Source organism: Mycteria americana, chromosome 13, assembly GCF_035582795.1.
Source record: "Mycteria americana isolate JAX WOST 10 ecotype Jacksonville Zoo and Gardens chromosome 13, USCA_MyAme_1.0, whole genome shotgun sequence".
NCBI classification, from domain to species: Eukaryota; Metazoa; Chordata; class Aves; order Ciconiiformes; family Ciconiidae; genus Mycteria; species Mycteria americana.
In genome coordinates this window covers 1,936,218-1,948,399 of record NC_134377.1, presented here as the reverse complement: position 1 = coordinate 1,948,399, position 12,182 = coordinate 1,936,218, and the positions used below count along the sequence as shown (strand labels likewise).

Sequence of the window (12,182 nt, the reverse complement as noted above, 5' to 3'; positions counted from 1 at the left end):
GACGCCTCTGCAAGCAGAGTGTGGTTACATGGCGGGGAAGCGTTTCCTATCCGCTCCTCTCTTGTCACTGACTCCCGCTGCCGGGTGTCACCAGTGCCGCGTGGCTGTCCCTCGCAGCCAAGCCCGCAGAGATGCGCACTCAGGTAAGGCGGCTGCTTCGCTCCACTCCTTGCAGCGCTCTGAGCGGAGGCAGCCTGAGCACAGATGAGGAAGGGGCCTCCAGAAAGGTTGCCAACCAGATGGACAACATTGTGGATATGCGGGAGTACGACGTACCCTACCACGTTCGCCTCTCTATTGACCTGAAGATCCACGTGGTAAGTAAGGAATAGGGAAGCTGGAAGAGCTTTGCTTTCCTGCTGCTGTACTCCTGAAGTGCAGGCAAGGCGGAAAGGTTTTCTCTCGAGGACCTTTGCAAAGGTGTCAGTGATGATGAGTTCATGTGTAAAGCTTAGACCCGTACTGCTGCGCCTTCTCCTTAGTTAACAACATGCAGAACAGTTAAATGATTGATGCACAGCCACAGTTTCAGCCTTTCTTCTGGGCTGCATTTAATTCATGCAGCTCTGTCCCCAGCTGCCAAACAGAAGTGATGCAAGGAGCTGGCCCCGCAGTAAGGCACTGCCCGCCCTCCTCTCTTGACAGGCTCACTGGTACAACGTGCGATACCGGGGCAGCACCTACCCCCCCGAAATCACCCGCCGAGACGACCTCGTGGAGCGACCGGTGAGCATTGGTCGGGCAGGTGTCAGTCTGTCCTGGTGCATGGCTGGTGTGTCCGCCCTGAGGAGCTGGTTTCCGATGCGCTGCCGGTGTCATACCATGGTGTGCAGTGGAAAAGCTTTGTTTCTGGGCTTGGGTAATGATTTTTTCATTGATAAAGCAGAAAAATGATTACGAGGGAGGGTCTGGTTTGCTTTCTGGGCTAGCACTGGGCTTAATGGGAATCGCTCTTTAACTCTTTAATGCTTTAGAATATCTTCTAATGGATTTGGTCCTGCTCAGGATCCGGTCGTTCTTGCCTTTGACATTGAAACTACCAAACTCCCTTTGAAGTTTCCTGATGCGGAGACAGACCAGATCATGATGATCTCCTACATGATTGATGGGCAGGTAAGGGACAGCTGAGTGGTTTCCTCCATGCTCCAGCAGCGAAGCTGGGGAGCAAGCCAGCATTTCGCCTCCAACCCAGCTCGCTCCAGGCTTGCCTTGCTGCTGGCTGCTTGGTGTGTGGCTGTGAAAATGAAATTAATGTCTGAATGATGCATAAGATATTTAGTTTCATGGTACCCAGCTCGGGTTGCTGGTGCTCCTCTGAGGGAGCAGTAGTAACCTAGAGAGCACAGGGACAACTCTGCTGTCCCATGTCTCCCCATGGCCTCCTTAGCCGATGGCCAGCGATGGTTCAGCAGATGACTCCCAAACAGTTGTTTCCCCTTGACAAAAGCTCTGGCTTTCAAGAGGAAAACGTCCCTTCGTTTGGACAGCATTTTCGGGTTGTCTGCAAGTGAAGCCCTCCTAACTGCCTCCTTGTCACCTCCCTAGGGCTACCTGATCACAAACAGGGAGATTGTCTCTGAGGATATTGAAGACTTTGAGTTTACTCCCAAGCCGGAGTATGAGGGTCCATTTTGTGTCTTTAACGAACCAGATGAAGTAAGTCAGTTCTGCCCAGTAGACTTTTTACCTGCCTGGGGCTCTTGTTGGCCAAAGAGAGCTAATCATGTGGTAGGCTGCCTCGCTGGTGAAGGTGGTAGGTCCAGCAGGGCTGGTCATGCTTTCATTTCTTGGTAATAAGGGTAAGAGAGGCAGGTTTGGGCTAGGTGGGGAGGAGAGGGGAAGGGTGGAGTAAACTGTATGGTATCCACCACCTCTCCGTGGAAGAGATTAAGTTACTTTATATATATATCTTTTCTACTCTTCTGTTTCATCCTAGGCTCATTTAATCCAGAGGTGGTTTGAACATGTCCAGGAGACCAAACCCACCATCATTGTCACGTACAATGGAGACTTCTTTGACTGGTAAGATCAGGAATGAAAACTAAGCTGGCAAGGTGTCACCTGAGCTGTGGGTAGGGTCAGGTACCAGCCTCTACGTCCTTCCATAGCTCACACGGTGTGTGATCCATGCCGACTGTCTGGCCGGTTTGAGCACCTCACCAAATCCTGTGGTCATTGGCTTGGAAGTAGGAGCTTCTGTAGAGTCCTGTCTGCTTGGCTGAGCTGCTTTAAACCCTTGTCGATGTGGCAATGTTGGTGTATGGATGAGCCCAGTCTTGGGAGGGCAGGAAGAGGGTCAGAAGAGACCGGGAGGATATTGGGGAAGGGGGTGCAGGCAAGCCTTCAGGAAGCAAGGGGAGAGGGACCACATGCCTCCACCTCCTGGTACAGGATGTAAGCAAGCAGCTTTGCCTCTTGGGTCGTGCTGCAATTCTGTCCTGCAGGAAGTTTTCCCCATGGCCAGATACCACAGATAAATCGCAAGAAAAATTATTTAGGTAGTTTGTAACAAAGCAGTTGTGAAACCGTTGTCAGAGACAAAGAGAAATGGCTGTTCTGTTCCTTCTCTTCACATTGCCTCTTTCCCCAGGCCCTTTGTGGAAGCAAGAGCAGCAGCTCATGGAATTAATATGTATCAGGAAATTGGGTTTCAGAAGGACAGCCAGGGAGAGTACAAAGCATCCCAGTGCATCCACATGGACTGTCTAAGGTACCAAATGCTTCCCCTCTACCATATAACTGCATCTTTATCTCTTGAATTTATACAGAATACCTACAGTTGTATTTGAATACTGTCCTCCTTCTGTCTGTTGGAAGCTTTCGTGTGTCGCACCTCCTTAGGCGGGCGTGATAGTCCATTGTGCTGCTTCCCCTTGGCACTCTGCATACTGCAGAAGCTGCCAAGCATTCCCCATGAAGGGCTACCAGGGCTGTCTCTCTCCCTGCAGCCTGCTGGTGGTTGACCTCAGGCATTTGAGGTCTGATTTGGGGGAGCAGAGAAAGGGTGGGATAAGATCAGGCCATTGGAGTGGGGAAGGGACCATAACCTAACCCAAGAGCCTCCTGGCACAGCCAGAAGAGGAAAGGACATGTGCATGCATGGGAGAGAGAGAGAAGTTGGAGTTTTTATGTGGGTTTCCTGCACTGGAGCAGTGTCTGGACTTTAGAGGGTGGCTGGCTGTCCTTGCAGTCCTGGTGGTGTCTCCTCCAGTGGTTAAATGTTTATCTTAAAGCCACTGAGGGAGTTGGAAGGTGGTAATTCTGAGCAGTGGTGATGGTATGGATAGTAGGGTTTGTCCTGGTTGGGATTTAAGTGCATTGGTAGAGATGCAGGATATCTGAAGCTGGGTAGCCTCTTACTTCTCTGCGCTTGGATACTCGGCTCTTGGCTGTCCTTGGTGAGAGGTTCCCTTTGCAATCGAGGTCCAGTTTGCAAGCCTGAGCCCCTTTTTGAAAGGCAGGGCTGGTTTCTCTGCACAAACTGATATTTTCATGATTCTGTCCAGGTGGGTGAAGAGAGACAGTTACCTCCCAGTGGGAAGTCACAACCTGAAAGCAGCAGCTAAAGCAAAACTGGGTTACGATCCAGTGGAGCTGGACCCTGAAGAGATGTGCCGGATGGCTACGGAAGAGCCTCAGGTATTCCCTCCCTACATTCCCTTATGTATCTCCTCTGAGCAATTGGAAAATGAGCCTAGAGGAGCTGCAATATGATTGAATCTTTAAGTTAAAGTGTTAAAAAATGTTTTTGCTTAATGCAGTGGGTTTTGAGAAATTAACTCAATCTGTCTCCCCAGATTGCCGATGCCTTAGAAGCACTTGAGCTTGTGGGGAGAAAGAACAGGATTTCTTTGAAATGGTTCTAGCACTGGCATCGCACTGTGTATTTTCTTTATTTATTTACCTCAATGTGAGGTCGCAGGCACCACCTAAATCAGAAACACCAGAGCCATGACTTGCTGGAGGGACAAGAAATAGGCTTAGTGCTCCAGGTGTCGTGGGCAGAGGATTTCTGCTGAAGCCCTGGAGCAGCCTCCTGATTCCCAAATGGGGCAGCATCTGTGCCATGAGCTCATCCTCCCCATTTCTTCTCATTCAAAGCTGATGTATCGCTGTGTAATTAGAGCTAGAGCAGGATGTCCTCGGAAGCAAACAGATTATTCTTTACAACCTAGGATACGGAGAAATACACCTTTCCCTTCTTCCTGCTGATAGGAGCGTGTCCAGCAGGAAGCAATGAAAGATTATTGTCATTGAGCTGCTCTATCACATGTGATTGGGATTAATTTGCCTCTCACCCTTCCCTGACAGACCCTGGCCACGTATTCAGTGTCTGACGCAGTTGCTACCTATTACATGTATATGAAGTATGTGCATCCTTTCATTTTTGCCTTGTGTACCATCATTCCCATGGAGCCTGATGAGGTGGGTGCACTCCTGAAATTGATTTCTTTTGCTGGATGGAGAGCCACGTCTCCCATGCTGCAGGAACGCTCTGGCCACGGACCTGATTCCCACTGCCCAGGCACTTTCCCATCCATGTCAGGGAGGGAGGGAGGGTGGATTTGGAGGCTACTCCTTTCTCTCCACAGCCCTGGGGTGTTTTGAGGTGCCTCAGAACAAGAGACCTGAGGGCTGGCAGTACAGGGCTGGAGCAAGAAAGTATGGCTGATGCTCCATGCTCAGCCAAGTTTACTTGCAGTCGTGGTCATGCAAAGCTGGGTCTCCTGATGGCTGTTGTCAGCTGTAGGGAGGATGGTTAGGAAGCTGTCTGTGCTAAGCATGTAGGAAATGTCCCTCTGTCCCCACCTGGTTTAACTTACAAAGGTGCTTGACAGCGGATAGTGTCAGGAGATGATGGCAGCAGAGGTCTGGAGGTCTTTGCACTGCTCCATAGCCCATCGTCCTTGCTGTGGGCTGCAGCACTGCCCACTGTGCAGTCGCACGCGTGTCACCAGCTGAAGCAGTCCAGCATGCTGATGTGGCTGTAAGGCCAGTCCGGTCCTACCAGCGCTGGTACAGCGCTTCTTGCTGAATTATAGAATAGTTTGAGTTGGAAGGGACCTTCAAAGATCATCTACTCCAACCCCCCTGCCATGGCAGGGACACCTTCCACTAGATCAGGTTGCTCAAAGCCCTGTCCAACCTGACCATGAACACTTCCAGGGATGGGGCATCCACAGCTTCTCTGGGCAACCTGTTCCAGTGTCTCACCACCCTCATAATAAAGAATTTCTTCCTTCTATCTAATCTAAATCTACTCTTTGAGGTTAAAACCAGCTTTGATGTCTCTCCTGCAGGTGTTAAGAAAAGGATCTGGGACACTGTGCGAGGCACTGCTGATGGTTCAGGCCTATCATGCCAACATCATCTTCCCCAACAAGCAGGAGCAGGAATTCAACAAACTTACAGAAGATGGCCATGTGCTGGACTCGGAGACGTACGTGGGAGGCCACGTGGAAGCGTTGGAATCTGGGGTCTTCCGCAGTGACATCCCCTGCCGCTTCAAAATGGTAAGGGGCCACGCAGCCAACCCTTGTCCTCACGGAGCATGGTGGTGAGTAATAACTCTCCACTGGTGTTAACACCTCCCGTGTGTCCCTGCTGGGCTTGGGCAATACCTGTCATGCTTCAGGAGACCTTGAGCACCTGAAGCTGCATGGAGCTGGGCTGGGAAGGGATGGGAGGAGGCCTCTGAGTGGCCATCTGTGCTTCACTGGGAGAGCAAGCGTGATATGTATTGCATACTGGAAGCAAGCCGGACCTTGTTGACAGCAAGGGAGAGTGAAGTGGGGTTTTCGGTTTGGTTTCGAGCCAGTGGTTCTCGGAAGATATGCCTCTGTCCCCTTGGGGTCCTGTCCTCCCTCTGCCCTTCTCACACCTGAACTAAGCTTCTTCTGAACCCTTCCTGGGCATCTTTCACCTGTTTCTGGTTCATGCTGCTGTCTCCATCACCTCCCCCTTGCCCTGCTTCATGCCTGTGTTGTGCTCACAGACTCTTAAGTTGTCAGAGGCAGCTTCACTCTCTGCTGTGTGATGCATCGCACTTAGTGCGGGATATTTTGGTGGATATGATCTAGTGAATAATCGTGGGGGAGCACGCACTGGGTGTATAAAACGATCTGGACTAAGTCTGAATCTTTGGACGCTTGCACCAGCCAGCGTGCAACCATGAGAGGTGCTGCACTACCAAACACAAATGCAACTGTCTTCTCATTACCTGGCCTTGTCTCTTCCCTTTGTTGCCTTTTTTTTTTTTGACCTGGTGTCAGTGGTCTAGACACTGCCCGTGCCTCAATATGCTGCCCTATGCTGCAGGGCCATGCTTAGAGCTCCCCAAGTCAGGCAGGGACATGGGCAGCAGGGCAGGAGCTGCCAGCCTGCAGCCGGGGACGGCTGCCCATGGTCTCAGTGCCGACCCCATGCCCCTGCAGAATCCTGCTGCCTTCGACTTCCTGGTGCAGCATGTGGAGAAGACGCTGCGGCACGCCATTGAGGAGGAGGAGCATTTGCCATTGGATCAAGTCACCAACTTCCAGGAGGTATGTCGCCCATCGCATGGCTGGGCTTGGCAGGGAGGGCTGAGCTGCCAGGCTGGGGCTGCAGCTTTAAAGTGCCTGTTTACGTTCATTTTATGCTCTGCGGAGACCAAGAAGCCCATCTATGGGTACCTGCACAGTAGATATTGTTAAGGGATGTTATAAGCAGCCACCACCTCCAGCAGCCCGAGCCAGAACCCCCCTGCCCAGTTACTGGAGCCCAGCCTGGGGATTCAAGGTCTCTACCCTGGCTGAGGGACGCAGTTCCTGCTTTCCCCTTTGCAGGTTCAACCAGGAGCAAAGCTCTGAGAGATCTGGGAAGAGATTTAGTGAGAAGACAGACCCCTCAGATATCCCAAAGATTCATGTTCTTCTTGTTCCCTGCTTCTTATTGGCTACAAAGTGCAGGTCGCCCCTCTCCAAAGCCGAGTCTGAAGTTTCTTGGAGGGCATCATCAGTCAGTGACTGGGGACTTGGGGTCTTTGCTGTTGTCACCATTAACCCATTTGCACTGAAAAGATCATTGATCGAGTGAGCTTTAGGAAGTAGCTGCTCTCACCTTCCACATACCCCTACAGATAAAGCCTACCGTGGAGGTCCAAAACAAAACCTGAAGTACTGGTGGTTGAGGAGTCCCTGATGCTGCTCCTTTGGTCCTTCAAATCCTTCCCCAGAGTCAGTGGCAGGTGTCCCTGTGCAGGAGTAAAGAACCAAATTCAACAAGTATTTGACTCATTAACTCCTTCCTGTCTGAGTTTCACTTCTTTTTGTCTCACCACAGGTTTGTGATGAAATCAAGGTCAAACTGAATTCCCTGAAGGATGTTCCAAACAGAATTGAGTGTCCTCTTATCTACCATCTAGACGTGGGGGCCATGTACCCCAACATCATTCTGACCAACAGGTTGCAGGTGGGTAACGTCAACCTTGTCTCTCCTAATTTGTCTTTCAGATGACCTTGGTGGTCCCTCTGATTGGATCCCCTTAATGGCAAGGGCTGAACTTACTGCTCAGGGCAGGGGGATCAGATAAGGCTGGGTATGAAATTCAGTCAAGCTGCCACAGATGCCAGGTCTTGCAGAGGTTGAGCTACAACTTTAGCTAGGACTCTTCCCCCCAAAAAAAAGCTATTGTTTTTGCAGGTTTTGTGTTCCCAAAAGGCTCTGGAAAGGAGAACTCACTGAGTACCATCTCTGATGTTCATACCTATGCTCTTCTGCCACCCAGCGCCTGTTCTGGTGTGAGTTGTTGTTTGGAGAGCTGTCCCCTCTAACACCTGTGTGTCTCTTACTTGTGTCCAGCCCTCAGCCATGGTGGATGAGGCCACGTGTGCTGCCTGTGACTTCAACAAGCCAGGTGCCAACTGTCAGCGCCGGATGACTTGGCAGTGGAGAGGAGAGTTCAGTAAGTACAGTAAGGACTGTGCAGTCCAACCCACAGAGATGGAGACGAATTCCTCCCTCTGGGAAACTGATAGCTGTCCTTCTCTGCAGTGCCTGCCAGCCGCAGTGAGTATCACCGCATCCAGCAGCAGCTGGAGTCAGAGAAGTTCCCCCCGCTGTCCCCTGAGGGAGCACCCCGTGCCTTCCACGAGCTCTCCCGGGAAGAACAGGCCAAGTACGAGAAAAAGCGACTGGCAGGTAAAAAAAAAAAAAATCAACATCACAATCTGGAGCAGTGTTTGCAACCTAGACTGTGAGTGGTGCTCACCATTAATTACCTCTCTTACGGCTGTGGGGTTAGTTCAGACTGGGTCTGGTCTCAGACCATGCTTTGGCAGACCTGCTCCAGGATTCCAGCAGGCTCCTGCGTGCTTCCTGAAGGAGGAGCCAGGCACCAGCGCCTGTGTCAGTGTTTCTCCTTTTGACTGTTGAGAGCCATGGATTTGAGCTGAAACATGAATGCCTCCGTTTTTTGGAAGGCTGCTAATTAAAGCCTGTTAATGAAAGGGAAACATAATGTTATCCCATCACCTGGAGTGATGCTGTTCAGCAGAACCATCCAGCTGGCTGGGGGCAGAGTCTGGGCTTGCGGATGGGCCATACGTGCATCATTATGAGTTTATTTCCCCCACCTCTCCCTGCATCTCCATAACGAGGTGCTGCTTCTCTCCATGCTGGTGTCTTCCTTCCCCTCCCTTTGCAGTAGGACTGTCTCCCCACTCACCTGTGCCTGATGCTTAGATGTCTCTCTGTCCAAACTGCCCATCCCTGAGAAGCTCCCTCTGCTTCTTCCCTTGGCTAGATTACTGCCGCAAGGCATACAAGAAGATCCACGTCACCAAGGTGGAGGAACGAGTCACCACCATCTGCCAGCGAGAGAACTCTTTCTATGTGGACACAGTGCGAGCTTTCAGGGACCGCCGCTACGAGTTCAAGGGGCTGCACAAGGTACCGAGCTCAACTTCTGGTTTAACTTGTCTTGCCAAGGCTGAGGACCTCTCATCTCTCACTGAAAACCCAAGCCCTAAAGGATTGCTCTATTCAGCCTTTGTATTCGAGAAGGACATGGTGGAGCTCCTGACAGCTGTGGCTTCTCACTGCCAAATCTTCAATGGCTGCTGCCACAACATTTACTGTCTCTGTGTGTGCTGTTGGAAACAAAGCTGCATCTCCAGTTTTCACGGGGTTTAGCAAATCCTCAGCTAGTCTCTGTTCTGATATATCTGATCTGGCCAGGTTCAGCCTGGGGCATTCTTCCTACATGGAGAAAAGAGACAAGCTGAGAAGCAAGGTCTAGACCTTGGGTTAAGGAACAGTTGATTCCAGGAGGACGTTCTAGTTCTCTGCTGGTTGAGGTTCATCCTAGAGGAGACCAGGGCATGTTATTCTTGGAGTGTGTTGAAGGCAAGGACGAGGCCCTGGGACTCTACCTCTGGCAGAGTTAATTAATGAGCTGTTTGCTTTGTGGTTACTCCCAGCTGCCTCTTCAGCTGTGAATCACAGAGCTGGCCAAGCGGCTTTTTCTACACAGGCAGTTCTGCTGTTTAGCCAGACATCACCAATTGCTGTAGGCAGTATATTCGGTTCTTGCCTGCACACATGTGCTGCAGCATAGCTGATGCAGGCGGGCAGTGCTGCCGTTGCTGGTTGAATTCTGATCGTCACAGTCGGAGTTATGGTTGGTGCTGCAGGTCCTTCCCACCGTGTGGCAAAGTGCCTCTGGCCAACTCCTCCTCTGTTGCAGAAGAAAAAGGAATGTTTAGCTCGTGCTACTGATCTTTGGCAAAGATACTGTTCTAGAGTTGTAATGCTATACTGGGACTGAGGGGGAACCAGGTGAATACCACCAGTAGTGATGTGTGGGATCATCCTGACTCTGCCTGTGGCTTGCAGGTGTGGAAGAAGAAGCTGTCTGCAGCGGTGGAGGCAGGAGATGCCTCTGAAGTGAAGCGCTGCAAGAACATGGAAATCCTGTATGACTCCCTGCAGCTGGCCCACAAGTGCATCCTCAACTCTTTCTATGGCTATGTCATGCGGAAAGGGTGAGTCTCCCCCCTGGGCCATGCTGGGGTCCTCTGGAGAGGACCCTTGGAAACTGGGACTGTCCTAGAGAGGCTGTCACTTGCTTCACCTGCTTCTGAAGCACCAGGATGAAGGTGGGTGCTGCCTGTAACACTCTCCTCTTGCTTCCACTAATGACTTCTCATCCTGGAGACTCCTGCCAGACATTAAGTGTTGGGTGTAAGTGATGGGAATCTTATCTGTTAGTGGGTTTCCAGCTTTTCTGAAGCATTGTAACTAGGGCAAGGAGAACAATCTACTGAGGGCCACTGTTGATGTGTTTCTTGCCCTTCTTCCTCTGGAGATCCTCCTGCCCTTTCCATAGCTGGGTTTGGGAGAGAGCACTTCATGCTCTTCAGTTTGACTCCTCTGCTCACAGAGCTCGCTGGTACTCTATGGAAATGGCTGGCATCGTCTGCTTCACGGGAGCGAATATCATCACCCAGGCCAGGGAACTGATCGAGCAGATTGGGTGAGTATGTGCTGAGCTGAGGAAGAAAGGTCTGTCCGCATCTGGGACAGATGTGGGAGCACATTAAACACCTGAGCTTTCAGCAGTTAATGTTGAAGGTTCAGATTTCTGACGCTGCTGTGGTTATTCTGTTGTATTATGATGGTTCGCTTTGCAGAAGGGACTGGAGAGTGGATGCAACAGGCTGCCTCTGCCTTTATGGGGGACATAGAGCTGATCCTCACCTATCATCCACTCTCCTCCTGACGGTGACCTTCTTTCCTTCCTTAGGAGACCTCTGGAACTGGATACCGATGGGATTTGGTGTGTCCTCCCCAACAGCTTCCCAGAGAACTTTGTCATCAAGTCAACCAATGCCAAGAAGCCGAAGGTGACAATCTCCTACCCAGGCGCCATGCTGAACATCCTGGTGAAGGTGAGTCTTGCACCCATCCAGGCCAGCTCTGCACTCTGGGGAAAAAGGAGGTGGAGGACTGACAAGGGAGGAGGGCCTCTCTTCCATCTTTCATCATTCCCTTGGGGCTGATGGCCCTGCTTGCTGCACAGCTGCTCTCTGCCCCGGAGAGCATCTGAGCGGAGGGAGAGGCTCCAGTATCCCTGCAGCAGAGAGGGTGGTGTGTAAGAAGCCAGGGTTGGTGAATGCTCATCTGTGCAGGCTGGGAGTCCAGACTAGAGCAAGGTCCAAACCCATCCTCTGCTTGTTCCAGCTTCTGTAAGACAAAAGGAATATAATTTTAGGGTCCAAAGCACTTTTCTTCTCAACAGGCAGGTCAGATGTTTTGATTTTTGAGTCCTAAATTGTGCTGTAGCTTTCAGAGGGGTGCTCAGTGATCCCTTTGGGCAGGGCGTGTCTGAGGTGCATCTCTTGGTGTACCAGACCAGCTGTTGAGTGAAGCTGTTCTCCTGGGGCTGTGCCTGTAGGAAGGCTTCACAAATGATCAGTACCAGGAACTGCAGGACCCAGCATCTCTCACCTACGTCACACGCTCGGAGAACAGCATCTTTTTTGAAGTAGATGGACCATACCTGGCCATGATCCTCCCAGCTTCCAAGGAGGAGGGCAAGAAGCTGAAGAAAAGGTGAGACTTCAAAGCTTGAAATATTATCAGTTCCCCCAGGCAACAGATTGAGGGTCTCTTTCCCTTCATGCATGTGGGGCATGTTGGTCCGTGCCCCTGGAGCTGGCAGCATGCTTGATTCGCTGGCTTTAAATGGCAAGTTCCTTACACCAGATCATCTCTGAATCCAGCTATGCGCTTGCCTCCAGTGCCATACTATGGCAATAAATTTTAGAAGATAACAGCAAAACAACATTTCTCGAACTTGGTGACCAGACACAATCTCTCTGTTTGGCTCTGAGGTGTGCAGGAGAACTTTGACTTTCCTGCTGAGGACTTCTAATACTGCTTATATTCAACCTAATCTGTTTAAACTCACCAGTTCCTGCCTTCCCATCTCTCAGAGTTCACAGACCTCCAGTAGTGCTTCTCCTAGATGTCTCCCCTTCCTCCTCCATCTGGAAGAAGAAACAGGTCCTGCCATTACTGTCACATTATAGGACAGTTGTACTCAAACTTCACTGATTACTCTGCAGCCTCCTAAACAGGGACACGAGCTAGAGCAGTAGCAACCACTAGCTTAGAGGGGTGCCCACAGACCCGGGTCTGGC

At 51.1% G+C, this 12,182-nt stretch overlaps 1 protein-coding gene across 1 annotated transcript in view; it reads left to right on the top strand.

Annotated features, from left to right (window-relative positions):
* POLE (DNA polymerase epsilon, catalytic subunit) overlaps window positions 1-12,182 on the top strand; it is a 30,463-nt gene that overhangs the window by 3,140 nt on the left and 15,141 nt on the right. The window contains exons 8-25 of the mRNA XM_075516507.1: window positions 176-317; window positions 646-726; window positions 1,006-1,113; window positions 1,546-1,656; window positions 1,937-2,022; window positions 2,591-2,710; window positions 3,507-3,639; window positions 4,312-4,425; window positions 5,301-5,513; window positions 6,435-6,542; window positions 7,321-7,449; window positions 7,840-7,942; window positions 8,032-8,178; window positions 8,783-8,928; window positions 9,874-10,022; window positions 10,421-10,513; window positions 10,784-10,928; window positions 11,435-11,592. Of these exons, the coding sequence (XP_075372622.1) occupies window positions 176-317; window positions 646-726; window positions 1,006-1,113; window positions 1,546-1,656; window positions 1,937-2,022; window positions 2,591-2,710; window positions 3,507-3,639; window positions 4,312-4,425; window positions 5,301-5,513; window positions 6,435-6,542; window positions 7,321-7,449; window positions 7,840-7,942; window positions 8,032-8,178; window positions 8,783-8,928; window positions 9,874-10,022; window positions 10,421-10,513; window positions 10,784-10,928; window positions 11,435-11,592 (2,286 nt within the window). The remainder of the gene's footprint in view (window positions 1-175; window positions 318-645; window positions 727-1,005; window positions 1,114-1,545; window positions 1,657-1,936; window positions 2,023-2,590; window positions 2,711-3,506; window positions 3,640-4,311; window positions 4,426-5,300; window positions 5,514-6,434; window positions 6,543-7,320; window positions 7,450-7,839; window positions 7,943-8,031; window positions 8,179-8,782; window positions 8,929-9,873; window positions 10,023-10,420; window positions 10,514-10,783; window positions 10,929-11,434; window positions 11,593-12,182) is intronic.